The sequence below is a fragment of the Pan paniscus genome, chromosome 1, assembly GCF_029289425.2.
Source record: "Pan paniscus chromosome 1, NHGRI_mPanPan1-v2.0_pri, whole genome shotgun sequence".
Classification (NCBI taxonomy): domain Eukaryota; kingdom Metazoa; phylum Chordata; class Mammalia; order Primates; family Hominidae; genus Pan; species Pan paniscus.
The window spans coordinates 197,777,391-197,804,619 of NC_073249.2; the positions used below are offsets into that span (position 1 = coordinate 197,777,391).

Below are 27,229 nucleotides of genomic sequence, written 5' to 3' on the forward strand. Positions count from 1 at the left end.
CTCAAGCAATCCTCCTGTTTCAGCCCCCTGAGTAGCTGGACTACACAGGTGCACACCACTATACCTGACTAATTTTTGTAGAGATGGGGTTTTGCCATGTTGCCCAGGCTGGTCTTAAACTCCTGGACTCAAGTGATCTGCCTGTCTTGGCCTCCCAAAGTGCTGGGATTACAGGCATGAGCCATGTGCCCAGCCCATAGTTTTTCTAAAATTGAAATACAATCATTAATATTTGGAGTTCTGAATTCTCTCGCTTAGGGGCCTCCTTGGTTTACTATATAATTGTGGGGAACCAGTCCAGATATTTCTAAGTTGTGCAAATGTTCAAATAAAGCTTTTTAAAAAGACTAATGTCTTTCCTATTTTGACCTTCCTAAATTTAGTAAACTTTCTAGTCCCTGAAGGCACAGTTTGAATACAAATAAACCTCTACTGGCTTATGGTCAGTTTATAAATACACATTAGCCAGAAGCATGTAGCTGCAGAGACAGTTCTCAGAGGCTAATCATCTACTGGTGGCTCCAAATAGCTCCCATAATTGCACTGGGTAGCCTACCTGACTTAAAAAAAATAAATATTTGATTACAAATGCCTTAAAGCAGCAATGAATATAGTGAGGCACCAAATCCAAATTTCAGCTCTAAGCTTTCTCTCAGATACAGAATATTAATACATAAAAACATTTATTCCCTCCATTTTCACAATTGGCCATGTGGACAAAGTACTCACTCCTTCTCCTGTGGGGATTTGCCCATTGATGTTAAGAGTTCGGAAGGGCGAGTGAGTGGATAAGCGTTTATCCCATTCACTAGGCCGTGGTTCTGGTACAGACTCCATGAAGTTCTTTTTCAGCTCACTGATGCTGGCATGATGTTTTTTGATCTCCTCTTGACTCTTGTCTAAATCCTACAGTTGAAAGGACAAAGATGCAAAACAATACACAATCAGGACAAAGAACATAACCAAGGGCAACCCGTCAGAGACTGGGCACTGGTAGAAAACACACCACATCCAGGACAGATGTTACTAATCTGCATTCAGATTATAAATATACAACATGGTATATTTGCTTGCCTTTTTTTTCTTTAAATAAAGTGCTTTTCTTAGAAGCTGTGAAGTATCACAACTCCATAGCTGTTAGCAGTTATATAACCCATAAAGAACTCACGCCTTAATTTATGATTCTTCTTCCCATTATGACACAGCAGCAGATCTCTAACTTCTCATCCCAAGAAGGTAGTTCCACAACTCAATTAGCCTCAGCTTGATAAGAAATTATTTTAGGCTCAGCTCAGGAGGATGGAGATAGCAACAGATAAACAAACTGTTTAATGAAGGCATGGTGAAACATACAACTTCCACCATTGGCTGTCTTGTCTTGTTGAGTTGCAAACATACAGTATCCTTCTATTTCTACCTGGAGATGGTTTTACTTCTCTATTACTAGGTGGCTGTTTCTGCTTTTTAAAAAACAAGAATAGCCCTTTTTTGATGTAAGAATTTATTACTGAAATTCCTAGTTAAAGGCTCCAGAGCAGACTGTTACTACCTCTGAAAAATCACTCAGAGGTACATAATAAAATGACTTTTTTTCTTTGTCAATAATATGCACATAAACTAAAAGCCTTAGGCTTTCTAGCTTCTAACAGCTTCACTTCATCACTTAGTACAACTCAAAACAGGGACTTCTTGCAATAACCTTCAAAGGATTGAGAGTGAGTTAACAGGAGTTCACCAAATACCTTATATATTTCCTTGACAATTTAAAATAATTCAACTGTTCCAGCAGATTAATTTTTTTTTAATTTTTGTGGGTATATAGTAGGTATATATCCTAGCAAATTTGAATACTGGGCAACCTGAGGTACAGGCAAGCTATTAAAGGGATATTCCAGGGAGAAATGAATGAAGCTTAGGTTAATAAAGCATGAGTTAGAAATAATATTCAGGTTTATGTAAAAGGAGGTATATAACAACTTTCAAAAAGGGGACTTGGCCAAAAATAGTATGGTAAATATAACTTGAAGACAAAAACTCAAATGTTCTTTGTCCAACAATACTTCAAAAAACCTTAAAAGATCTACGCTTGAGATCAAAACATGTGGGAGCCCATCACTTGATGACTGTAAAAAATTCTGTGTTTATTATATATCAAGGCAGCTTTGTATCCAAGAAAAGCATAATGCTAAATACATCTCCTAATATGCTTGGTGAATTTTGGATTTAGTCTTTCTTTTTTGGCTCTGTAGGAAACAGCTGTATTGGGGTAAAAAATTATAATTCATTTAAATAAAATTTTGCTTAAAAGTTTTTTCTGAGGGTAATACAGGTTTTAACTAAATAAAACTTTTTCAAAAGCAATGTCAAAGGGAAAACAGCATAAGAAGAATAATCAGTGAGACGATTTTGATTCTGTAGATATTCATTCAGAAAATTCATTAGTCTATTCTTTTTATTTTTGCAAGACTGAACCATGTATACCTGCTTTGAGATCAAACAGAAAGCTAACTCCAAAAGGGCAATCCTATAGCTATCCCAGAAGAGCATGTTTTGCTTGCTGGGATGAAATGTGAATATATTTTATGAATATGGACTTCACTATGGGGGAAACAACAGTTTGCACTTTTCTTCTGGCTGAAAGCAAGAAAAGCATGTCTAGTAGCTAAAGAAAAGCATGAACAAGCCCATTCAAAGACCCAGTGTTGGACTGAGCAACCAGACCCACCAGGCATGTAAGGTCCTGTGACCCAGCTCCTCACTGGAAATTAAAATCTGTTTGGGCCAAGAACAACCTAATACATTTGGGAGGGTTAAAAGTGTGAATAGAGCAAAACAAAAATAAGCAAGAGATGCTATGTAAAATGATAACTCTCTTAGTTAACCTCTTAATGTAAGAGACTTGTAATTTGCTACTCTTCTTGCCTAGCTTCGGATTGGCTTGGAACCTGGGAAAATAAATGTTTTGGCAAAACCAGTAGCTTCTGAGGGAGCTTTCTCCATCCTTCTTAGCTGGCTTTGTTGAAAACCTGTGGGGGCACAGAGTAAAATTAAGATCTCAAAGGGACCTGTTCCAAATAGAATTTGTCATAGACAACTTGCTACAGGTTCTCTCTGGGAGTTGGAGGAGGAGGCGGTAGATCTAAAAATGAACTCGACCTTATTTGTGCCAGAACAAAGCATTAGTGGGGGCGGGGTAGGAGAAGGGGGAGGAGGGATGCTTAAAAAAAAAAACCTGCTGGAGTGACAGATAACTTGAGAGAACTTCCTTACAGGGGAAAAAACTTCTAAAGAATGATGGCCAAATTACTTTGGCTGTGTTCAGGTTAGACACTTTTTGATGCCTATCACTTCATAATTTTAGCAGCAATCAAACCAAACACTTCATTAAATATAAAATGTTCTCAAAAGGCAGTTAGTGGTTTTAATTTCCAAACACACTTTTATTTAGAAATCCCCTCTCATGGCTGTCAATGAAATGCTGAGGGAAAAACACATCACACACAGGGACTTTGTGAGTCTCAGAAGCCATAACACACCTCATGGAACAAATGACAAATATATGATTGGTACTGCAGGTTCCAGTTAAGAGGAAGCACTGAAGACGAACTAGTCAGGAAATATGCATGTTTAGAATTTCAAGATGTTACACTGCCAAATAAAGGAAATCAACTGACCTTCACTATTCTTCCTAGTCTCTGAAGATGGAACTACTCAGGTCTGGTTTCAGATATGGGCTAAAACAAAGAGATCTAGTTGCCAAGTTTGAAATATCTGAGGGTCCAGCCTCGAAAAACTTCATGTTAAATGAGACAAAGATATGTAAAGCACTTGGTATTTCACCCACCACGCAATACATGTTTAATGAAGGCTGGGCATATTTTTTCTCAGAGACTTTATACATAACAAGTACTCAAAATACAGGTATTGACAAGGAATAAGATGAGGTTTAAATAATTATTAGAGGCTATATATTAAGCCAGAGGTCTATCTAGTTTTTAAAGTTTAGGTTGGGTCCAGTGGCTCATGCCTGTAACCCCGGTACTTTGGGAGGCTAAGGCAGAAGGATCACTTGAGTCCAGGAGTTTAAGACCAGCCTGGGCAACATACTGAGATCCTGTCTCTACCAAAAATTTAAAAATTAGCTGGGCATTGTGGCATGCACCCATAGCCCCAGCTACTCAGGAGATTGAGATGGGAGGATTGTTTGAGCCCAGGAGGCTGAGAGTGCAGTAAGCAGTGATTGAGCCACTGCACTCCAGCCTGGGTAACACTGTGAGACCCACCTCAAAAAAAACAAAACAAAACAAAAAACAAAAACAAAGGCCAGGCGCAGTGGCTCACGCCTGTAACCCCAGCACTTTGGGAGGCCAAGGCGGGTGAATCACGAGGTCAGGAGATCCAGACCATCCTGGCTAACACAGTGAAACCCCGTCTCTACTAAAAATACAAAAAAATTAGCCAGACATGGTGGCGGGCGCCTGTAGCCCCAGCTACTTGGGAAGTTGAGGCAGCAGAATGGCGTGAACCCGGGAAGCGGAGCTTGCAGTAAGCTGAGATCGCGCCACTACACTCTAGCCTGGCCGACAGAGCGAGACTCTGTCTCAAAAAAAAAATAAAATAAAATAAAAATTATATATATATATATGACCAATGTTGAATATAATGGGAAAATAATCTTACAACTCCTATAGCAGACAGCATGTTGCTATTTCAGAGTGCAAAACAGTGTAGTTTAATAGAGTTGGATAGATCCTAACTCACATCTTGGCTTTCCAGTTCTGGGACTATAGGGAAATTACTTAATCTCTTTGAGGTTCAATTTTGTCATCTTTAAAATAACAATCCCATACCCACAGGCCTGTTTTTATGATTAAACCATCTTATAGTAACTACTTATTAAATGCTAGGCTCCCCTCTTTCCTTCTTATATCTTACTTCCCGCCCCTCCCCGACAGTTCTTCTGTCATTTTTCTATTATCTCCAATATTTTAAGTCCATTCTGAATTCCCTTCTTTTTCGCACTCTCTTAATTCAGAAAATGAAAGAATAGTGCAAATTTGCATCTTGGGACATATGGAAGTTTATACTCTTGGAAAATTAAAGGAACTTTTAGCAATGGTGTAGAATTTTCTAAAGGTGGGTAAAACAATGGAACCATGAGAGGTAGAGGTAGTCCCAATCATATATTTTTCCAGGTAAGTATGACAGATAGAAACTAAAAAGAATCAGAAGGCGAGATGTTTGCATATCTTCATGTTCACCAACATGCAAAAGCATTTTAAACCTAACGTCCCTTCATGCAATTGCATGCAAAACCAAATGCAGCACAGAATGAAGAAAAGGGGATCAGCAAAGAATGCAGAAGGTTCCAGGCAACCAACTGAAATAAGCTTCAAGTTCATACAAACCTCCAACATTAAATTGCTATGTCTGATATAAATGTTTTCACCATCTAGTCTTTCTCTCTTTTTCTGTGAAAATGAAAGGGGGGAAAAACAGAAAAGCATAAAAAATTAAAATGTTGTTCTTGCGGGAAAAAACTGAAAATTGGCAAACCAAAAAATATTTAAAATTAAATGTCCACAGCGCAGCATATGCCAACATGAAATGGTCAGAGAGTCACACGGACACAGAGAGAACATGATTACCACAAGAAAATGATGACCTTTTTCATGAATGATGAAAGAATGTGATGATGTTATTTAAATAGACAGTGCTCCTGGCTTCATTGGCTTCTTATGTAACAAGCTGTTTTATCTTCATTTTTGAAATTGAACTGTTCGAGGGTTACCTTAAAACATATGACTAAAAAACGCTGAAACTCCACGTATCATGGAGTGAAGAAATGCTTTAAAAACATTATTTAGCTTTTGGGATGTATTTTATACTTAGTGACACTGCAGTATCTAGATCTCTAATTATAAAATCTAATAAAAGATTAGATCTCTTTTATAAAAAAGATCTAAGAAAGATTATCATTTTATACATGATCAGCCAATAAATATACTCAGTTAACTGATTCAAACTGATTCATCCCACTCTATAGATGAAAAGAATGAGGCACAGAGAAGTCGGCTGTACACAGTACTGGGAGTTGCTGCTACAGTGGGTGTTTTTTTGGAGACAGGGTCTTACTCTGTCACCTAGGCTGGAATGTAGTGGTGCAGCTGTGGCTCACAGCAGCCTTAACCTCCTGGACGCAAGTGATCCTCCTGCCTCAGCCTCCCAAGCAGCTGGGACCACAGGAGTGTATCACCATGCCTGGCTAATTTATTTTTATTTTTTGAAGAGATGGGGTCTCCCTATGTTGCCCAGGCTGGTCTTGAACTCCTGGGCTCAAGGGATCCTCTTGCCTTGACCTCCCGAAGTGCTGGGATTACAGGTGTGAGCCATCACAGCCAGCTATGATGGTTTTCATTTTATGATAAATGTATATAAAATATTATCAATTATTCCAAGAATATGATGTCATTGTGAAATAGTTCTTATAAATTTTTAAATACAAAAGATAGGTTTGACTCTCACTGATTATTTCATTTTGCTTAAAAACATATTTTGCTACTGAAAAGTTTAATGAAACTTTTCAACATATAGTACAGGATTATGGTTTCTTCAGTTTATGTAAATATATGTGTATATCTGTCACCCAGGCTGGAGCACGGTGGCACGATCTCAGCTCACTGCAACCTCCACCTCCCAGGTTCAAGTGATTCTCATGCCTCAGCCTCCCAAGTAGCTGGGATTAAAGGCGTGCACCAACACGCCTGGCTAATTTTTGTATTTTTAGTAGAGACGTGGTTTCACCATGTTGGCCAGGCTGGTCTCAAACTCCTGACCCCAAGATCCTCCTGCCTCGGCCTCCCAAAGTGCTGGGATTATAGGTGTGAGCCAATGCTCCTGGCCCATATCCATTATTTGAAAGTATTAACAACTCCTGATTAAAAGAAATCAATGAAAAGAATGGATCACTGTCTTTTTAATGCACTGTAAGTCAGCATGGGTGAAATGGCAATGTAGTTTTGTGAAAGTGAAAAATGGCTAACCTTCCTCATTCTTATCAGATCTTCAGTTTTTTCTGCAAGCTTCTGTTTTGCCATAATTTAAAGAAGAAAGAAAAATGATAAAATGTTGCTCATTGAAGTTTGTTTGAACCTTCATTTTATAATTTTTTTAAGGAAAAGGGAGTAAGGGAGAAGAAAAAAACTGAGGGGGTGGAGGGAAAGAGGAACAAGTGGCCTATTGGCACAAACCTGTGTTTGGTCACCATTTGAGGTGGGTACTGTCACCTCGATGTGGGTTTTTTCCACCTACATTTAAGAAATAAAAGTAGTAAAAACATTTTAGGTTAGTAGGTTTCTATGAATAGTGTTGTTTCCAAATAAGCTGCATCTTTAAGCTGGTTGTGAAATACGCTGATATGTAATCATCATGATGCAGTCTTATGGAGGGTGTTACAGGGAAGGATATTACTCCCAAAAGTCATCTGTGTTTACCATCACATTTTCAAGGCTGAAAAGGTAATATGGATATCCAAATTATCAAAAAAGAAAATTAAGTATTCTATTGATGAAGAAAATGTATTTTTATACTTATTTATAAAAAAGTACCCACTAAAAGAATAATTTAGGCTTATTTAATGCAATAGCCCATGTTTTTGTTTTGCCTTTAAAAACTGATCTGGAAGTACTTTAAATAACATTTAAAAACAAATTTACATATGAAGTTATCAACGTATGACATATATGACAGGAAGAAAAAGAAAATCTTTAGTTAAAACACACATGTAATAAACCACATATGACACCAAACTGGTAAACACAAAGGATTTTGTTAGTTGAACAATATACTTAAAGAGGCACTTCATTCTTCAGTTTATTACACAACAAAACATTACAATAAACCCAATTTAAATTGTAACTGACACATGAAATTACTCCCAGGGCTGGCTTATAAACAAGCACATGCAGGATTCAGCTGCAACATTCAACACACTGCAATCTCCTCTAGGGAGGTGGAGTCTATGTGTTTGGTAGAAGGGCAAGATTCATCCTTGATATTAATAGCAGAAAGAGAATAGCTAAGGTCTCCTGCCTAGCTTTGAAATACCTTTAGTAACATCATTTTATACATAGAAAATGGAGCAATTATTTTTTAAAAAAAAACAGACTATTAAGAGGGAGCATAATAGAGGGAGCAATGCCCAAAGCATTGGATATTTTAAATTAAAAAATTGATTATTTTTACTAAGGGCTAAATCACTTTGTATCATTAAGTTCTTTACAGAACCTCATCAATCTGTGGTGTTGATATTCTTTTTAATCACACTAAGCAGCATTACTTTGGAGTATAATGTCATTGTGCTATTTTCCCTAGACTGAGTCTAAAAAACCTAAGAGAGCACCAAAATTAGTGACACTGTCAAGTGTTAAGTTAAGCACACCCCATTACAGCACTTTAACTACCAGGGGTAATTAATGGTTTGGGGTTATTTCTTTTTTTTTTTTTTTTTTTTTGAGACAGAGTCTCACTCTGTCGCCCAGGCTGGAGTGCAGGTGCGATCTCGGCTCACTGCAAGCTCCACCTCCCGGGTTCACGCCATTCTCTTGCCTCAGCCTCCCAAGTAGCTGGGACTACAGGCGCCCGCCACCATGCCTGGCTAATTTTTTGTATTTTTAGTAGAGACGGGGTTTCACCGTGTTAGCCAGGATGGTCTCGATCTCCTGACCTTGTGATCCGCCCGCCTCAGCCGCCCAAAGTGCTGGGATTACAGGCGTGAGCCACTGCGCCTGGCTGGTTTTGGGTCATTTCTACTTTGAGTCCCAGCATACTTTCTGTGTGGTCATTAACAAGTTTTTTTTACCCCTCAGAGCTTAAACTTCTTACGGACAAAATGGAGATGATGTCTTCCCAGAATTGTACATTTAGCAAACAATAGTGTTAAATTATTTTACAAAGCTTAAATTCCTTGTTCAAGTGAATAATGACTTCTTTTTGCTTTGGATCTTTATCAATCCAATAGCAGAAAACTGAGAGCCTCTACTTCAGTTTAAGAATTGAGGCCAGCCGGGCACGGTGGCTCACGCCTGTAATCCCAGCACTTTGGGAGGCCGAGGTGGGCGGATCACCTGAGATCAGGAGTTCGAGACAATCCCGGCCAACATGGTGAAACCTTGTCTCTACCAAAAATACAAAAATTAGCTGGGCATGGTGGCAGGCACCTGTAATCCCAGCTACTCAGGAGGCTGAGGAAGGAGAATCGCTTGAACCTGAGAGGCGGAGGTTGCAGTGAGCTGAGATCGCACCATTGCACTCCAGCCTGGGTGACAGAGCAAGACTGCGTCTCAAAAAAAAGAATTGAGGCCAAGTAGCAACAGTAGTTCTGTGTATGCCCCTACACAGAACATTAAATGAGATAATATACATGGGGGAGACAGTACCTACAGGTATACTGGCAGAATATATCTCATTAAAATGACAACAAAAAGCTATCTCTATCTGGCACCAAACTAATGTCAGATAATGAAATTTACAGTTACAAAGCTACTTTATCACTACTATTGCTTTATATAATAAATATGGCTTCAAGTAAATGCCATAGTTTTGTTTTGTTTTGTTTTGTTTTGAGACAGAGTCTCGTTCTGTCACCCAGGCTGGAGTGCAGCGGCGCGATCTCGGCTCACTGCAAGCTCCGCCTCCCGGGTTCACGCCATTCTCCTGCCTCAGCCTCCCGAGTAGCTGAGACTACACGCGCCTGCCACCACGCCTGGCTAATTTTTTGTATTTTTAGTAGACGGGGTTTCACCATGTTGGCCAGGATGGTCTCAATCTCCTGACCTTGTGATCCGCCTGCCTCGGCCTCCCAAAGTGCTGGGATTACAGGCGTGAGCCACCGCGCCCGGCCCTTTTTATTTTTTTTTTTGAGACAGTCTTGCTCTGTTGCCCAGGCTGGCGTGGCGTGCAGTGGTGCAATCTCGGCTCACTGCAACCTCTGCCTCCCAGGTTCAAGTGATTCTCCTGCCTCAGCCTCCCAAATAGCTGGGATTACAGGTGTCTGCCAGCAGGCCCAGCTAATTTTTGTATTTTTAGTAAAGACGGGGTTTTGCCATGTTGGCCAGGCTGTGATCCACCCGTCCTGGCCTCCCAAATTGCTGGGATTACGGGCGTGAGCCACCGTGCCTGCCGCCATAGTTATTTTCTAACTGCTATGTATAAAATCAGCTCAGAGTCACCCTTAATTCTGCCACCACTATTACAATAAGTTATCAGAGGTGGCCTTCAGTCTCATTTCAACACAAGTATCTCGAATCATATATTTATGTAGAATTAATTGGCAACAAAGACCCCCTATTGGCACTTAAAATGGAAAGCATATAACAGGTAGTGATCTCTTCACTCTGCCAAGTTCCCAAGAGCAAAGGGAGCCTATTGTTGAAGATATTTATGTCTGTGTTATAGGCAAAAAGGAGAAAAAGTGAGTCAGCAGAAAGCCAGAGGAATCTTAGCCACTAGGAAGATTCCCCTGACAATTCCAGTAATCCAACACTTTTTAGTTAGTATAACAAATAGAGGGATAGTCAAAAGTGCCTGGTGAGATATTCTAACATTAAGAACTGAGGAGGTAGTCTAACATTAAACAGGCATTGTTGACAGTGAACCTGATGACCAATGTCATAAACATTTGGCTAGGTACAAAAATGTAAACACCTACCATTCACTCAATCTGTTTTTCTCTCTGGACTCAAGGTAGTCCCAAATGGACAGTAAAACTGTATGTCATATTTAACAGTTTATTTATTATTATTATTTTTTGAGACGGAGTCTTGCTCTGTCACTCAGGCTGGAGTGCAGTGGTGTGATCTGGGCTCACTGCAACCTCCGCCTCCCAGGTTCAAGCAATTCTCCTGCCTTAACCTCCCCAGTAGCTGGGATTACAGGCACCTGCCATCATGCCCAGCTAATTTTTGTATTTTTAGTAAAGACGGGGCTTCACTATTTGAGACAGGGTCTCACTTTGTCACCCAGGCTGAAGTGCAGTGGGCGATCTCGGCTCACTGAAGCCTCTTCAACCTCTCAGGTTCAAGCTATCCTTCTGTCTCAGTCCCCCAAGGAGCTGGGACTACAGATGTGCGTCACCATACCCAGCTAGTTTTTTTATTTTTTGTAGACATGGGGTTTCACCATTTTGCCAAAGCTGGTCTTGAACTCCTGGGCTCAAGGGATCCACCCGCCTTGCTCTCCCAAAGTGCTAGGATTACAGGTGAGAGCCTCCACACCTGGCCTGTTTTTTTTTTTTTTAATATAATCAAAACATAGTTAGACTGTCCACTGCTCTAGAGATAAACTAGATATTGATCTGGCTCCAAAAGAACAAGGTTAATCCATCTGCCAAAGCGAGAACACTTACTAAGATCTTATGGTTAAAAAAAATTTTTTTTAATTTCTTAACAGACATATAAAAATGTAATTCTTCTTATGAAGACTGCTTCTCATAATTCCTGTTGCCAACAGCAAGAGCTATATTTATTTCAATAAATCTGAGCTAGCACTTCGATTCCATCACAGCTTAAATGTGTTTACAAAGCTTAACATATAAAAGGTCAGTCTAGTCACTGTCTAGGAAATCTGCTAATTAAATTGGTGATTTTTCAACACAGTGCAGTGACTGTGGGTGCAATTAACTCAGAACCATAGGCAACTCAGCAGTACAACCTCTCCTACATAATGAATCTTCTCCTTTTTGTAAAGGTACTTAAGATTTGAGCAACCACATAGATGTGCTTTATGTAATACCAGTTATTTGGAAATGTGCATACATCCATCTTAGAAAATAAAATTTTATTTTAATCACAATAGCAGAGCTTAGTCTTAAAAAGCAATGTGGAGATTCCTTCTAGATGAGTAAAATTATTTTAAAAAGCAGAGGATCAATCATACTGGTGTGTTTTATAAGATCATTTAAAAAAAATAATAGTTGGGGCCGGGCGCGGTGGCTCACGCCTGTAATCCCAGCACTTTGGGAGGCCGAGGCGGGCGGATCACAAGGTCAGGAGATCGAGACCATCCTGGCTAACACGGTGAAACCCCGTCTCTACTAAAAATACAAAAAATTAGCCGGGCGTGGTGGCGGGCGCCTGTAGTCCCGGCTAATCAGGAGGCTGAGGCAGGAGAATGGCATGAACCCACGAGGCGGAGTTTGCAGTGAGCCAAGATCGCACCACTGCACTCCAGCCTGGGTGACAGAGCGAGACTCCATCTCAAAAAAATAAATAAATAAATAAAAATAATAGTTGGGTCAAGGAGTGGGTCACCTTATAACTTCTGAGATAGCTTACAGTCTTACTGACATAACTCTATGAAAATATTTTATAGGTTCATGGGAGACATCTTCATTTAGAAAGAATGAAGAATAACTTTGTTGAGTCTATGAGAATAAGCAATTGCTTTGAAAACGTTCCTGGTCAAAAAGTTAAGGGCTCTAAATCAGAAAGTGAGTTAGCTAGGTATTTGGACTGATGACATACCTTCCATGCTTCTGTGGGCTCTGGCTCAGCTTGCTCAGGTGGCTCGTCTTCCTTTTTCACTTCAGCCTTCACTGTTTCCTTCTGTGCTTTAGGGACCACTGTTTTTTTAGCAGAGGCATCTAGGACGCCACCTTCTGCAACCTGACCCTGAGCAATGGCGGGTGCAGAAGTGGGCCGAGGACTTTGGTCTGCCGAATCGACAGCTGCTGCTATGTGAGAAAGGGAAAAGGGAAGCATAAGTAAAGGCCAGAGCTACTGTATTATTTCAAAGTCACCAGGCAAAATAATTGTGAATCCAGGATACACACGAATGTTAGAGTGTGTAGTGGGCTATCACACAGAGGGTAAAAAATAAATCATTAGTGCTCTGCCAGGGAACTGATAGCAACAAGGAAGTTAAATGTACCCTCAGTAGAAAGGCTAAAATGTGTTAATGATCATGTTCCATGAATGCTGAATTCAGGGGAGACAAGATCAAAGAAAAGAAATAGAAAATCCATTTATCTTGTAATTTTAGTTTCAAAAACCTGCAATGTTGTCTATGGCAGGAAAAAAAGGGTTAACTAAATGTGATTTCTTCCATGAGGCCTTTTAAAAATAAAGATGTGTTCATTTTTAGGTTATTTCAGGAACCTAAAAATATATTGTAAGAAAAAAGAATTAAGTCTGATTTCTTCTGTAAGCCTCCTTGGAATGATTACAAAATAACTTGATAAATGGCTCTTCTGGTAAGACATGAACTACTTTCTGATGCTTGTAAGGACAAATATTTGAACCAGATGCTCTCCCTTTTAATAATAAATCATTTGATTAAAATAACACAAATTCAAAATCTTTGACTGTCAGTCCTCAAACCTAAACAAAAATATCTTTTGAGTTCTGTCCTACTATCTCTCAGCCTTACCAATTTGTATTACAGCTCTTATTCTCTAATATGTTTAGGGCAGTGGTTCTCAACTGGAGTAAATTGTCCCCAGAGAATATCTGGCAACGTCCGGAGACATTTTTGGTTGTTGTAACAGAGGAGGGGAGAGACGGGAGGTACTGGCATCCAGTGCATAGAGGCTGAAGTTACTGAGGTTGAGAAACCTTAATTTAGGGGAAAAGTTGTATAGACTGTTTTAGAGAGAATAAACTATACAGACTTATGATAAAATCTTGATCTTTTCAAAGAGCCAATTGTTGTTTTGGAATATTTGGTATCTAAGTTTTAGACAGCTTACTTCAAAACAATCACTCATACTCTTTTTATGGTTTTTATGTTCATTCTTTCAGGGATATAAAACATTTACACTTTGTAATAAAACTTCACTTATCTGACAGTATCTAGGAATGAAAGTGTTTTTGTGCATGATTTAGTATTTCTGATAACATATTGTTATCCTCTTTTGTATTGAGACTTTTTTTTTTTTTTAAGATGGAGTCTCGCCCTGTCGCCTAGGCTGGAGTGCAATGGCATGATCTCGGCTCACTGCAATCTCCGCCTCTCAGGTTCAAGTGATTCTCCTGCCTCAGCCTCCCCAGTAGCTGGGACTACAGGCACATGCCACCATGCCTGGCTAATTTTTTGTATCTTTAGTAGAGATGGGGTTTCACCATGTTGGCCAGGCTGGTCTTGAACTCCTGACCTCAAGTGATCTGCCTGCCTTGGCCTCCCAAAGTCCTGGGATTACAGGCGTGAGCCACCGCTCCCGGCCAAGACTCTTATATTTTAATCAATTTGCATGGAAATCAATAATTTTTATTATAGACTTTCCTGCATTCTTAAACTGACTATAACTGAACATAATTCATGCTGAAATTTTTAGATTTGTAAACTGTAAGGATCAGATAAAGGAATTCCATGAATCTGAACAGATAAAAACTTTAAATTCCCAACTACTTCATACAACAATATTAAGAAAGAAATGCTTGGCCAGGCACGGTGGCTCACACCTGTAATCCCAGCACTTTGGGAGGCCGAGGTGGGCAGATCACCTGAGGTCGGGAGTTCGAGACCAGCCTGGTCAACAAGGTGAAACGTCGTCTCTACTAAAAATACAAAAATTAGCCAAGTGTGGTGGTGGGCGCCTGTAGTCATAGCTACTCGGGAGGCTGAGGCAGGAGAATCACTTGAACCTGAGAGGCAGAGGTTGCAGTGAGCTGAGATTGTGCCACTGCACTCTAGCCTGGGCAACAGAGCCAGACTGTCTCAAAAAAAAAAAGAAAGAAAAGAAAAAGAAAAAGAAAGAAATGCTTATTACTCTGTCATAATTTCCAATGAAAGAACTAATTCCTTAGCAGATATATAGGAAAAACAGCAGAAATTCAAGAATCCCCTTTATCGGCCAGGCGTGGTGGCTCATGCCTATAATCCCAGCACTTTGGGAGGCCAAGGTGGGTGGATCACGAGGTCAGGAGATTGAGGCCATCCTGGCTAACACAGTGAAACCCATCTCTACTAAAAAATACAAAAAATTAGCTGGGCGTGGTGGCGGGCATCTGTAGTCCCAGTTACTTGGGAGGCTGAGGCAGGAGAATGGCCTGAACCCAGGAGGTGGAGCTTGCAGTGAGCCGAGATCGTACCACTGCACTCTAGCCTGGGCAACAGAGCAAGACTCTGTCTCAAAAAAAAAAGGATCTCCTTTATCTTTCCATGAAAAATCTGCGGCCTCTTGCACAGATTGCTACTACTGGATTAGTAGTAATAACTCTGGATTAGCACAGAGCTACTACTAATGGGTGCTTTAAGCAGTCACTGCAAGAATGGCAGATGGCAGACCAAACCTGACAACACAGGGGAATGTGACAAAATATTTTGCTCACAGTTGTGTTTAAGTATCATTATACATGTGTATTCACACCTCCTCTCAAAGAATTAATTCAACTATGCCTGGCATCATAGAAACTTAGCCCATGCTTTCACCATGTGTTATTTTGCCACTTGTCTTTGGTTTCAATCCAGTACTAATATTGCAGAGCCAAATGATTTATGTCTTCAGCATTCCTAGCCTTGGCAATCTGTACTGTATGTGGAAAAGAAGGTATTAGTGTGGAAACTGACAGAAACAGAGTTCACAGATTGGAAAAATAATAACATTACAATAAAAAGCTCTGGCTGTGAAAGGCTGCATGGAACAGAGGCAAAAGCCAAATCACGAGTCTTAGGCCCACACTCAGTCACATATAGTAGTGTGCCCTAAGGCATGGAGCTTAATCTTACAAACTTTAGTTTAATCATCTGTAAAATATGGAAGATATTAACTCTATAATATCATGGTAGTGATCATGGCTTTTTTTAATAGCTTTTTTTGAGATACAATTCACATACCATACAGTTCACTCATTTAAAATATATAATTCAATGCTTTTTAGTATATTCACAGTGTTGGGGGTAGGGATTGCTTTTTAAGATGTGTGGGTCTTCAGTTTTATTAATTCAGCTATTAATATTTATAAGATTTTGGTGCATATATAGACAATACATAACTTTAAAAATCCAGTATCTCCCATATCTGAGGGTCTACATAAAGAAAAATGCTGATGGTGACCCACTAACTTCAATACTATATTGCTCTTGGCTGACAACAGAAACTTAGATAGTTATATACTACAGCAGTAAAGAATAAAATTCAAACCATCAGACTGAGTAAAGGCAAACAACTTCTACTTCTAGCTGTTATTTACTAGCACAATTTCTGCTAGTATGCGGTAGGGTGGTTCTTTTATCAGAGGACCACAAAAATCATTTATGTCCTCTGATACAATGTTTGTTTTTCAAGACAAAAAACAAAAAAATCAGATGATGCTCAGGCCCACTCTAGTGAGATGAGCTATCCAAGAGTGAGGCTTGGGCATGTGTTTTGTTTTAAAGCTCCGAAGGTGATAAGGATGTACACCCCTGGCAAGAATCACTGTAACCACTGCTCGCCGAATGGATGAACTACCTGGTTGTGTGGCCCTTTCTTTTGTGCTCCAGTTTCCTCATGAGTAAAACTGTAATTCCTAAATGTTTTTTCTTATTGACTAAGTTGCTAGTATTAAATAGGAATACATGGAAATGGTTTGAAAAGCAAAAAGTGCAAGAAAAATATAATCTTTGTCATCATTATTAGCTACGCTTGCAACTTACTACTCTATCATAAAACTGGGATCTGAACCAGTTTTGGTACTCCAGCTGGTGAAGCAGATGCTCTAAGCACCACACATAACAGAAGAGGAAGGGAATGCTCATTTTTATCATGAAAATAAGACCCCTTATAAAGCAATTCTTGTAAAAATTTCCCTGATACACCATCTCTAGCTTACAGAGTTATATTAATCTTTTGAAAAGGGAGGGATGACTCAACGGGAAAAAGTATCTTTTAAGGAGCACAGAGAAGTATCTAAGGAAAGGAGGGAAAAATAGTTACACAGACATATTTCCACTTTTTATACTATAGCACAAAGAGAAAAATAAGACATTTAAAAACAGAACTACAAAAAAAAATTGTCCTATTCAGTTTATATGCACTTCAGATACTTAAAAGATAGAACAGTGCCTGGAACATACTAAGTGCTCAAGGAATATTGACTATTAACTTTTATTCTACTCTTTCTAAAAAAAAGAAGTCATCATGGTGAAGAGTAAAAAGCATGGGCCTAGGAGAATTGTCCCGGATTCCCTTCTAATTCTTTCCAACTAGCTATGTAACCTTAGGCAAGTCACTTACATTCTAAGGTTAAGTTGTAAGAAATAATGAACATTAATGAGTATCTAGTTCAAGAAATTTTTTCTTAAAAAGCTGAATAAAAGTGTAAAGAAAATAATAGGCCGGGCGCGGTGGCTCACGCCTGTAATCCCAGCACTTTGGGAGGCTGAGGTGGGTGGATCACCTGAGGTCAGGAGTTCAAGACCAGCCTCAACATGGAGAAACCCCGTCTCTACTAAAAATACAAAATTAGCCGGGCGTGGTGGTGCATGCCTGTAATCCCAGCTACTCGGGAGGCTGAGGCAGGAGAATTGTTTGAACCTGGGAGGCAGAGGTTGCGGTGAGCCGAGATCACGCCATTGCACTCCAGCCTAGGCAACGACAGCAAAACTCCGTCTCAAAAAAAAAAAAAAAAAAAAGATAATAATAAAGATATCAGCTGGCATGAGTTAAAGTATATATAATAGGAAAAAAACAACAAAACCAAAAGTTGGTTCTTTGAAAAACTTAAGACAATTACTTTGTACCCCATAAATATATACAATTATAAATTGTCAGCCAGGCTCGGTGGCTCACTCACGCCCGTAATCCCAGAACTTTGGGAGGCCGAAGCAGGTAGATTACTTGAGGTCAGGAGGTAGAGACCAGCCTGACCAACGTGGTGAAACCTCGTCTCTACTAAAAATACAAAAATTAGCCGGGCATGGTGGCGCATGCCTGTAATCCCAGCTACTTGGGAGGCTGAGGCGGGAGAATCGCTTGAACTCGGGAGGCAGAAGTTGCAGTGAGCCGAGATCACACCATTGCATTCCAGCCTGGGCAACAAGAGTGAAACTCCACCTCAAAAATAAATACATACATACATACATACATACATAAATTGTCAATTTACAATATAAAAAAGAAAAGATTAATAAAATCAATATACCTCTACCAAGGCTATTCGAAACAAAAAGGTACAACTTACCAATATCAGGAATGCAAAAGTGGACCCTGCTATAGTTCTTACAGATATTGAAAAGATACCCAGCTTTATGTAAATATATTTGGAAATTTAGATAAAATGCACATTTCCTAGAAAAACACAACTAGGCCAGGTGCGATGACTCACACCTATAATCCCAGCACTTTGAGAAGCCAAGGTGGGAGGACTGCTTGAGCCCAGGTGTTCAAGATCAGCCTGGGCAACACAGTAAGATCTTGTCTCTACAAAAAAAAAAAAAAAAAAAAAAAAAAATTAGCCAGGCGCGGTAGCGTGAACTTGTGGTACCAGCTACTCAGGACGCTGAGGTGGGAGGATCGTTTGGGCCTGGGAAGTCAAGGCTACAGCAAGCTATGACGGCACTACTGCACTCCAGCCTGAGAGAGCTAAGACTCTCTCTCCAAAAAAAAAGAAAGAAAGAGAAAAGAAACACAATTTATCAAAACTGAAACAAGAACTAGAACATTTTAATAGTCCCTTATCTAATAAAGACACTGAATCTGTAAGTAAAGAACCTCCCACAGTGAGATCTCTAGGACCAGATATGGCTTCATAGGCGAATTCTTCTAAACAGTAACAAAGAAATGACAACAGTCTTTAACAAACTCTTCCAGAGAACAGAAAAAGAAGGAATTCTTCTCAATTTATGAGACCAGCATAAACTCGAAACTAAAACCTGACCACAACATTACAAAAGGAAAATTATAGGCCTATCTCTCTTATGAAAATAGTTGTAGAAATCCTAAAACAATAAAAAAGAAAAGAGTATTACGATCAATTCGAACTTACTCCAAAAATTCTTAGGTCGTTTAAAAATTGAAAGTAAAAATAATATACCACATTAACATAAAAAGGAGAAAAATCATTTTATTATATCAACTGATGAAGTAAAAAGCATTTGATAAAAGTAACACTAATTCACAATTAAAATGTGTAGGAAACTAGAATGACAACTTCCTTGTATGATAAAGAAAATACCATATAAGGAAGCTTGATGAAATACTGAAGCTTTTGCCCTAAAATTGGGAAAGATGACAGTTATTAACGCTTGTATTCAGCATTACATTGGACGTTCTAGCCAGCAACAAAGCAATTAAAGAAATTAAAAATGCGAGATGGAAAGGAAGACATACAACAATCATTATTTTCAGTTGATGTTGAGTACACAATAATGTATACCCCAAATAATCCACAGATAAACCATTAAAATTAATAATAAATTTTTTAGGGCTGGGTGTGGTGGCTCACGCTTGTAATCCCAGCACTTTGGGAGGCCGAGGTGGGTGGATCACGAGGTCAGGAGTTCGAGAACAGCCTGACCAACAGGGTGAAACCTCGTCTCTACTAAAAATACAAAAAATTAGCCGGGCATGGTGGTAGCGCGCACCTGTAATCCCAGCTACTCAGGAGGCTGAGGCAGGAGAATCGCTTGAACCCAGGAGGCAGAGGTTGCAGTGAGCCGAGATAGTGCCACTGCACTCCAGTCTGAGTGACAGAGTGAGACTCCGTCTCAAAAAAAAAAAATTAAATTAAATTTAAAAAAAAATTTTTTTTAGTAAGATTACTGAGTATAAGGTCAAACTAGAAAAATTAATTGTATTTCTATGTACCAAAACAATTGAACAAAAAATAAAAAATTTAGGATACCATTTATTTTATTTTGTTTTATTTTATTTTATTTTAGAGACAGGGTCTCACTCTGTTGCCCAGGCTGCAGTGCAGTGGGACAAGCACAGCTCACTGCAGCCTTAACCTCCTAGGCTGAAGTGATCCTCCTGCCTCAGCCTTCCATGTAGTTGGGACTACAGGTGTGCACTACCATGCTCAGCTAATTTTTTTTTTTTTTTTTTTTTTTTTAGACACAGTGTCTTGCCATGTTGCCCAGGCTGGTCTTGAACTCTCAGACTCAAGCGATCCTCCCACCTTGGCCTCCCAAAGTGCTGGGATTATAGGCATGAGGCACTGCAACCAGCCAAAAACCAAAAGATACCATTTAAGATAGCAAACGATGGCTGGGTGTGGTGGCTCACTCTTGTAATCCTAGCACTTTGGGGAGCCAAGGTGGGAGGATTGCCTGAGCCTGGGAATTTGAGACCAGCCTGGGCAACATTGCAAGACCCTGTCTCTAAAAAAAAAAAATTAGCTGGGTATGGTGGCATGCACCTGTAGTCCTAGCTACTTGGGAGGCTGAGGTGGGAGGATCACCTGGGCCTGGGAGACTGAGGCTGCAGTGACTCGTGATTGCTCCATCGCACTCCAGCCTGGATGACAGAGTGAGACCCTGTCTAATAATATTAATATAAAATAGCAAATGACATCAAATCTGTAAGAATAAATCTAATGAAAGATGCACAAGTTACCTACACCAAAAATCACAAAACATTACTGAGAGAAATTAAAGGAAACCCAAACAAAAGGAGGGTTATAGCATGTTTGTGAATCAGAAGACTCAATATTATAATACCAATTATCTCCAAACTGATCCATATAATCAACTAAATCCCAATAAAAGTATTAAGACTTTTTTAGTGGAAATAGAAAATCTGATTCTACAATATATAAGATAACGCTAAGGGCTAAAAATAGCCAAGATAATCTTAGAGAATATTGTTAGAGAACTTAAACACTTATAAAAGCTAGAATAATTAAGATAGTGTGGTATTGACACAAGGATAGACAAAGATCAATACAAGAGATTAGAGAGACCAGAAATGAACTCCCAAATTTATGGTCACCTGATTTATAACAAAGGTGACATTGGAATGCAGTAGGGAAAGAATGATATTTTATTTTATTTTATTTTATTTTATTTTATTTTATTTTATTTTATTTTATTTTATTGTTATTTTTGAGACGGAGTCTCACTCTGTCATCCAGGCTGGAGTGCAGGCGCGATCTCAGCTCACTGCAACTTCTGCCTCCTGGGGTCAAGCGATTCTCCTGCCTCAGCATCCTGAGTAGCTGGGAGTTCAGGCACGTGCCACCATGCCCAGCTAATTGGCTAAGATTTTTGTATTTTTAGTAGAGACAGGGTTTCAACATGTCAACCTGGTTGGTCTCGAACTCCTGACCTCAAATGATCCACCCGCCTCAGCCTCCCAAAGTGCTGGGATTACAGGTGTGAGCCACCACATCCAGCCAATATTTATTTATTAAATACACTGTAGCAAGAACTGTGGTAATTACCATGACAAGTTAAGACCATACATCTTAAAAAAAATTCAGAATATAAATGTAATAAGGCAGTCAAGATGTGATTTCTGTAAAGCTTTCTAACTTGTTCAAGGTACCAAAGCTCATTAACACTTGACTCTTTGGTTATCTTTGCTATCAGGAAAAGACAATACATCAGGCATAGTATCTATATAACCATGAAACTCCATTTAGCAAGGAAAGCCATGGAACATGCCATCAGACAGACCTGGATTTTTGTCATAGTTTGCAACTTACTGTCTGTGAGATGCTGAACAAGTCACTTAAACTTTCCAACCTCAGTTTTCTCACCTGAAAAATGGGGATAAAAAGATTCCCCACACATAAGGTAAACTAGAAGTAAGGTGATTTACTGGACAAGGAGGGAGATGCCTGATATTGTTATCTGAATATGGCAAAGACATGAAGATTAAATGATTATGCCTCAAACTTAACTTATCCACAGTAGGAGTTTTTATTTTCCATATCCCCAACTCTGCTACTCTCCCAGATTTTCTCATTCTACTAAATGATTAAGCCAAGCAATAAAACTTGAGTTTCTTTTCCTTATCATCTCCAATACTTAATTTGTCAGCAATTCAGTCAGCCCTACCTCCAAATGTATCCCTGACTACTTTTCCCTGTCTTTGTTGCCAACACTCAAGTCCAGGCTGTCCCAGACTCTGCAACAGCCTTCGCCCTGCTTTTCACTGACACTTCAATGGACTATTCAGCTGTCAGCGATCTTTTAAAAATGGGATTCAGATTGCATCACTCCCTCTAATAGCTTCCCAGTGCAAATGAAATACAATCTAAACTCTTTACTGTGACCCACAAGGCCCTATACAATCTGGCTCCCACCTACTTCTCTGACCTCACTTATTTTGTACTCCTCGCCCCTTCATTTTCTGGAATCTAGACCTATGCTGTCTGATATGTGAGCTACACACCACATGTGGCTATTTAAATTGGAATTAAAATTCCGTTCCTCAGGCACATAGCCACATTTCAAGTTCTTAGCGGACAGAAACATATAGCTATTGGCTGCTGAACTGGATATCACAAAATGAAAGATTTCCATCAGCACAGAAAGGTCCATGGGACAGCACTGCTCTAGACACATGGCAAGCTCATTCCTACCTTCAGGACTTTGTACTTGCTACTCCCTCTTCCGCAAGGCTCTTTCCCCAGATTTTGAGATGGCCGGCTCCTTCACATAATTCAGGTCTCAGCTCAAATGAAGCTCCTCAAAGAAGCCTTCTAAATTAGATTGGACCATCCAATCTGAAATACTCCTTAATTTCCCCCATCCCCAGATAGTCTATATCCCTCATCCTGTTTTATTTTCTCCACAGCATTCATCACCATCTGAAATTATTTTGTTTTATTCTTCTCTGTTTCCAATGACAGAATGTAAGCTCCATGAAGGCAGAGACTATGTTTGTGTGCTCACGGCTGTATCTCTAGTGACTGGAATACCATCTGGCCCATAGGAAAAATTGTTGAACAAAGTAATAAATATGTATCTGAAAGAACATGAGTTTTGGAGTTAAACCAACCTGAATTTCACTCTTAGCACTTCCATTTACCAGATGTCATGTCTTATGAAAAGTCATTTTAATCTCCAAGCCTAGTTCATAGTGTTTTCATGAAGATTAAGACAAAGCATGCAACATGCCTTGTATTGTTACTATTAAAACAGCCCCTCAGGAGGTAGAAAAACACCAAAAAAAAAAAAAAAAAAAAAGTTGGGGGGTGTCATGTCTGTAATCTCAGCACTTTGGGAGGCTGAGGCAGGCAGATTACTTGAGGCCAGGAGTTCAAGACTAGCCTAGCCAACATGGTGAAACCCCATCTCCACTAAAAATACAAAAATTAGCCAGGTATGGTGGCACATGCCTGTAATCCCAGCTACTTGGGAGGCTGAGGTACGAGAATCACTTGAATCTTGGAGGCGGAGGTTGCAGTGAGCTGAGACTGTGCCACTGCACTCCAGCTTGGGTGACAGAATGAGGCTCTGTCTCAAAAAAACAAAACAAAACAAAAAAACCAAAAAGCATGACTCACAGTATGGAAGCACAAAAGTCCTACTGCTTAGGTGATCTTTTTTCCAAATGTGGCTGACCCCTTCCTGATTCCTCTAAATTAAGGACATATGCTCTCCTAATGCCTTGTTTCTTCCACTATGATGAATATTATAATATCCTCCATTAGGTTAAGAATTGAATGAGGGCAGGGACTCTCACTATAATATCTCTTGCACCTAGCTCATTACCTAGCACAAGAGATGACTAAACTATGAAACCAAGAGGAACATTGTAAAAATGATCTTTTCACATTCTATTATAAAATTTCCTCACATCATGGAAAGAAATACTTGCTCAATTAGTAGGGAACTTCCAAATGGTGACTATGGCTGCTGTACAATGGTCTACATATCTCATGAGAGGGTCTGCATACATCAACAAACCAGAATATAGTAGCATGGTTCCAGATGATACAAATGTTACAGCCAGAAAAACAGTATCTTAATGATAGCTAACATTTTGTGGGGGGAGCTCATTAAGTGCCAGCCATTGTGCTAAATACCATACATATGCCACCTCATTTATTCCTCATGAAAACTCTTTGAGGTAGTATGATACTATCATCATCTCCATTTTACAAATGATAAAACTGAGGCACAGAGAAATGAAGTAATTTGCCTAGGAACATAGCTCATAAATGCTAGGGTTGATATTGGAATCAGGTCTGTCTGATTCCAGAACGCAAATCCTTAACCTGTTCTATTAATAGATGGTTCTATTAAGATTAGACAATTAGTAAGATCCCTTTCATTTTACCACTGAGCTTCTTTTTTTTTTTTGAGACGGCGTCCCACTCTGCACACTATATATGCACATAACAACATGTATCTTGCTTTTACAGTAGACAGCATAGGCTTGTACACTGGTAACAAATAATAAAGGTAATCAATAATACCCTATTTGGATTATTGCCTTCTGAACTTATATCTTTTACTTTATTTTATTTTGAGACAGAGTCTCACTCTGTTGCCCAGGCTGGAGTACAGAGGTGCCATCTCAGCTCACTGCAACCTCTGCCTCTCAGGTTTAAGCAATTCTCGTGCCTCAGCCTCCTGAGTAGCTGGGATTACAGGCGTGCGCCACCAAGCCCAGCTAATTTTTGTACCTTTAGTAGAGGCAGGGTTGCGCCCTGTTCGCTAGGCTGGTCTTGAACTCCTGACCTCAAGTGATCCTCCTGCCTCGGGCTCCCAAAGTGCTGGGATTACAGGCATGAGCCACCATGCCCGGCCCTTCTGAACATTTATTTATTTATTTATTTATTTATTTAATTTATTTATTTATGAGACACTCTCACTCTGTCTCCCAGGCTGGAGTCCAATGGCGCAATCTTGGCTCACTGCAGCCTCCGCCTCCCGGGTTTAAGCGATTCTCATGCCTCAGCCTCCTGTGTAGCTGGGATTACAGACGTGCGCCACCATGCCCAGCTGATTTTTGTATTTTTACTAGAGACAGGGTTTCACCATGTCAGCCAGGCTGATCTCGAACTTCTGGCCTCATGTGATCCATCCACCTTGGCCTCCCAAAGTGCTGCGATTATAGGTGTGAGCCACCGCACCCAGCCTGAATTTTTATTTATTAGCCACTCTTTTTTTAGTGACATAAGGAACTGAATGTAGCTTATTACCTCGTTTCAGTAATGGGCTCAAATGCTAACTTAGAAGATCCTCCCACAATATATCAATTCAGACAGATCTTCTGTCAGTATATGCAATCACGAAATTTGTGTATTTCCTCCCTATTTTATTTAAACAACATTTGGAGACTCCAACAATGGGATATTGGAGTTTCCTATCCATAATTGCCACGTGGCAAACTTCTTTTTAAATTATTCTTGTATGGCTGGGCATGGTGGATCACACCCATAATCTCAGCACTTTGGGAGGCCGAGGTGGGTAGATAACCTGAGGTCAGGAGTTTGAGACCAGCCTGGCGAACATAGTGAAACCCTGTCTCTACTAAAAATACAAAAATTAGCCAGGAATGGTGGCACACGCCTGTAATCACAGCTACTCGGGAGACTGAGGCAGGAGAATCACTTGAACCTTGGTAGGCAGAGGTTGCAGTGGGCCGAGGTTGAGTCACTGCACTCCAGCCTGGGCCACAGAGTGGGACTCCATCTCAAAAAATAAAAAAATTAAGAAAAAAAAAAGATTGTTGTAGTAAGGCAGACCCTTTTCCTCTTTTCTACTATAGAAAATAGCTATTATTTATTTATTTATTTTTTAGAGACAGAGTCTCACTTTGTGGCCTAGGCTGGAGTACAGAGGTGCACACTGCAGCCTCCACCTCCTGGGCTCAAGCTATCCTCCTGCCTCAGCCTCCTGTGTTACCAGGACTGCAGAAAAATATTAGCTATTTTTAAATGCTAAGAGGCCTTCAGTTCAGCATACTACATTAGATTTTTACTCTCTGGTAGAGATTCTGATAGATTTAGATTTATAATTCTAATTCTGGTACTGTTTGATCCACCACTACCTAGCAGTGGAACCATGATCTAGTCACTACTCTCGGAATCTCAATTTTCCTTTTCTTAAGATGATTCTATTAAGATTAGACAATTAGTAAGATCCCTTTCATTTTACCACTGAGCTTCTTTTTTTTTTGAGACAGAGTCCCACTCTGTCAGCCAGGCTGGAGTGCAACGGCATGATCTCGGCTCACTACAACCTCTACCCCCTGGGTTCAAGCAATTCTCCTGTCTCAGCCTCCCAAGTAGCTGGGATTACAGGCATATGCCGCCACGCCCAGCTAATTTTTTGTATTTTTAGTAGAGATGGGGTTTCACTGTGTTGCCCAGGCTGGTCTCAAACTCCTGAGCTCAGGCAATCCACCTGCCCTGGCCTCCCAAAGTGCTAGGATTACAGGTGTAAGCCACTGCACCAGGCCCAACCCTGAGCTTCTTTAATTTGGTTCTCTTATAGATAATTGCACTTCCTTTATCTTTCCAAATGAATTATGATCACAAGAAATCATTAATATTCAATACAAACCTCCATCGAGGCTCCGGGACGCCCGTTTACTTGCTGTACGCTCAAAGTGTGGGGCAGGCCTGTCAATTAGAGCACTAGCTTGCCTGGTCTGAGCTTGAGTCCGGCCACTGTATCGAAATTTGGATCCTAGCGCAAGAAATTTGCTTTTGGGAATGGTGTCTGTAGATGTCAATCTGAGGGGAAAATCGTAATAGTCATATTATTATATATTCATCTTATTATTCTAAAACTGTAAAATTAAAAACAAAATCAAGAATAAAAAAGTTTCACAATTCTCAGGGTTTCCATATAGTTACTAAGAAATTTTCAATCAAGTAATCATTATTTTAGTTCTTTGTCATTTCTCAAAGCAACCAGTTGGGACCTATATTAATTCTATTTATAGCTCTATAGAAAGGGCCTCACAGTTTTCAAAATGTTTTTACAGCACTGCAGTATTTTTACTACATCCTTGTAATGTTTTCCCCATTTTATAGATATAGGAAACTGAACCTCAAAAAAGAAGTTACTTAAGGTCACACAGCTGTTAGGACATTGGGCAGTAACAAAGTCGAAGCCCAGAGCTCTTTTTCCACTCTCCTGGAATGACAGTTTTGTCAAATGCACTCCAAACTCAATTAATGCCTGGTAATCTATTTAACAGGTTATTTGGTGTATTTTTAAACTCAGTTGGGAACCCCATCTTTTTCCTATATGGTACTCTATGTACTCTTTGTACCATACTGAATTAAAACAATCTATTTCTATGCTGGTCTCCCCTATAAGACTGAATTCTCTAGGAGTAAAG

At 39.7% G+C, this 27,229-nt stretch overlaps 1 protein-coding gene across 36 annotated transcripts in view; it reads right to left on the reverse strand.

The window, feature by feature from the left end:
- Positions 1-27,229, reverse strand: part of EPB41 (erythrocyte membrane protein band 4.1) — a 231,737-nt gene that overhangs the window by 54,143 nt on the left and 150,365 nt on the right. For 11 of the 36 annotated variants that reach the window (XM_063593500.1, XM_055095865.2, XM_034959579.3 and 8 more), the window contains 6 exons: positions 26,443-26,615; positions 12,522-12,730; positions 7,251-7,307; positions 7,044-7,085; positions 5,409-5,471; positions 730-906 (listed from right to left, as the gene is read on the reverse strand). In XM_063593500.1, coding sequence (XP_063449570.1) covers positions 730-906; positions 5,409-5,471; positions 7,044-7,085; positions 7,251-7,307; positions 12,522-12,730; positions 26,443-26,615 — 721 coding nt within the window. The remainder of the gene's footprint in view (positions 1-729; positions 907-5,408; positions 5,472-7,043; positions 7,086-7,250; positions 7,308-12,521; positions 12,731-26,442; positions 26,616-27,229) is intronic. The other 25 variants (XM_034959588.3, XM_055095919.2, XM_055095879.2 and 22 more) reach the window with 9 other exon arrangements.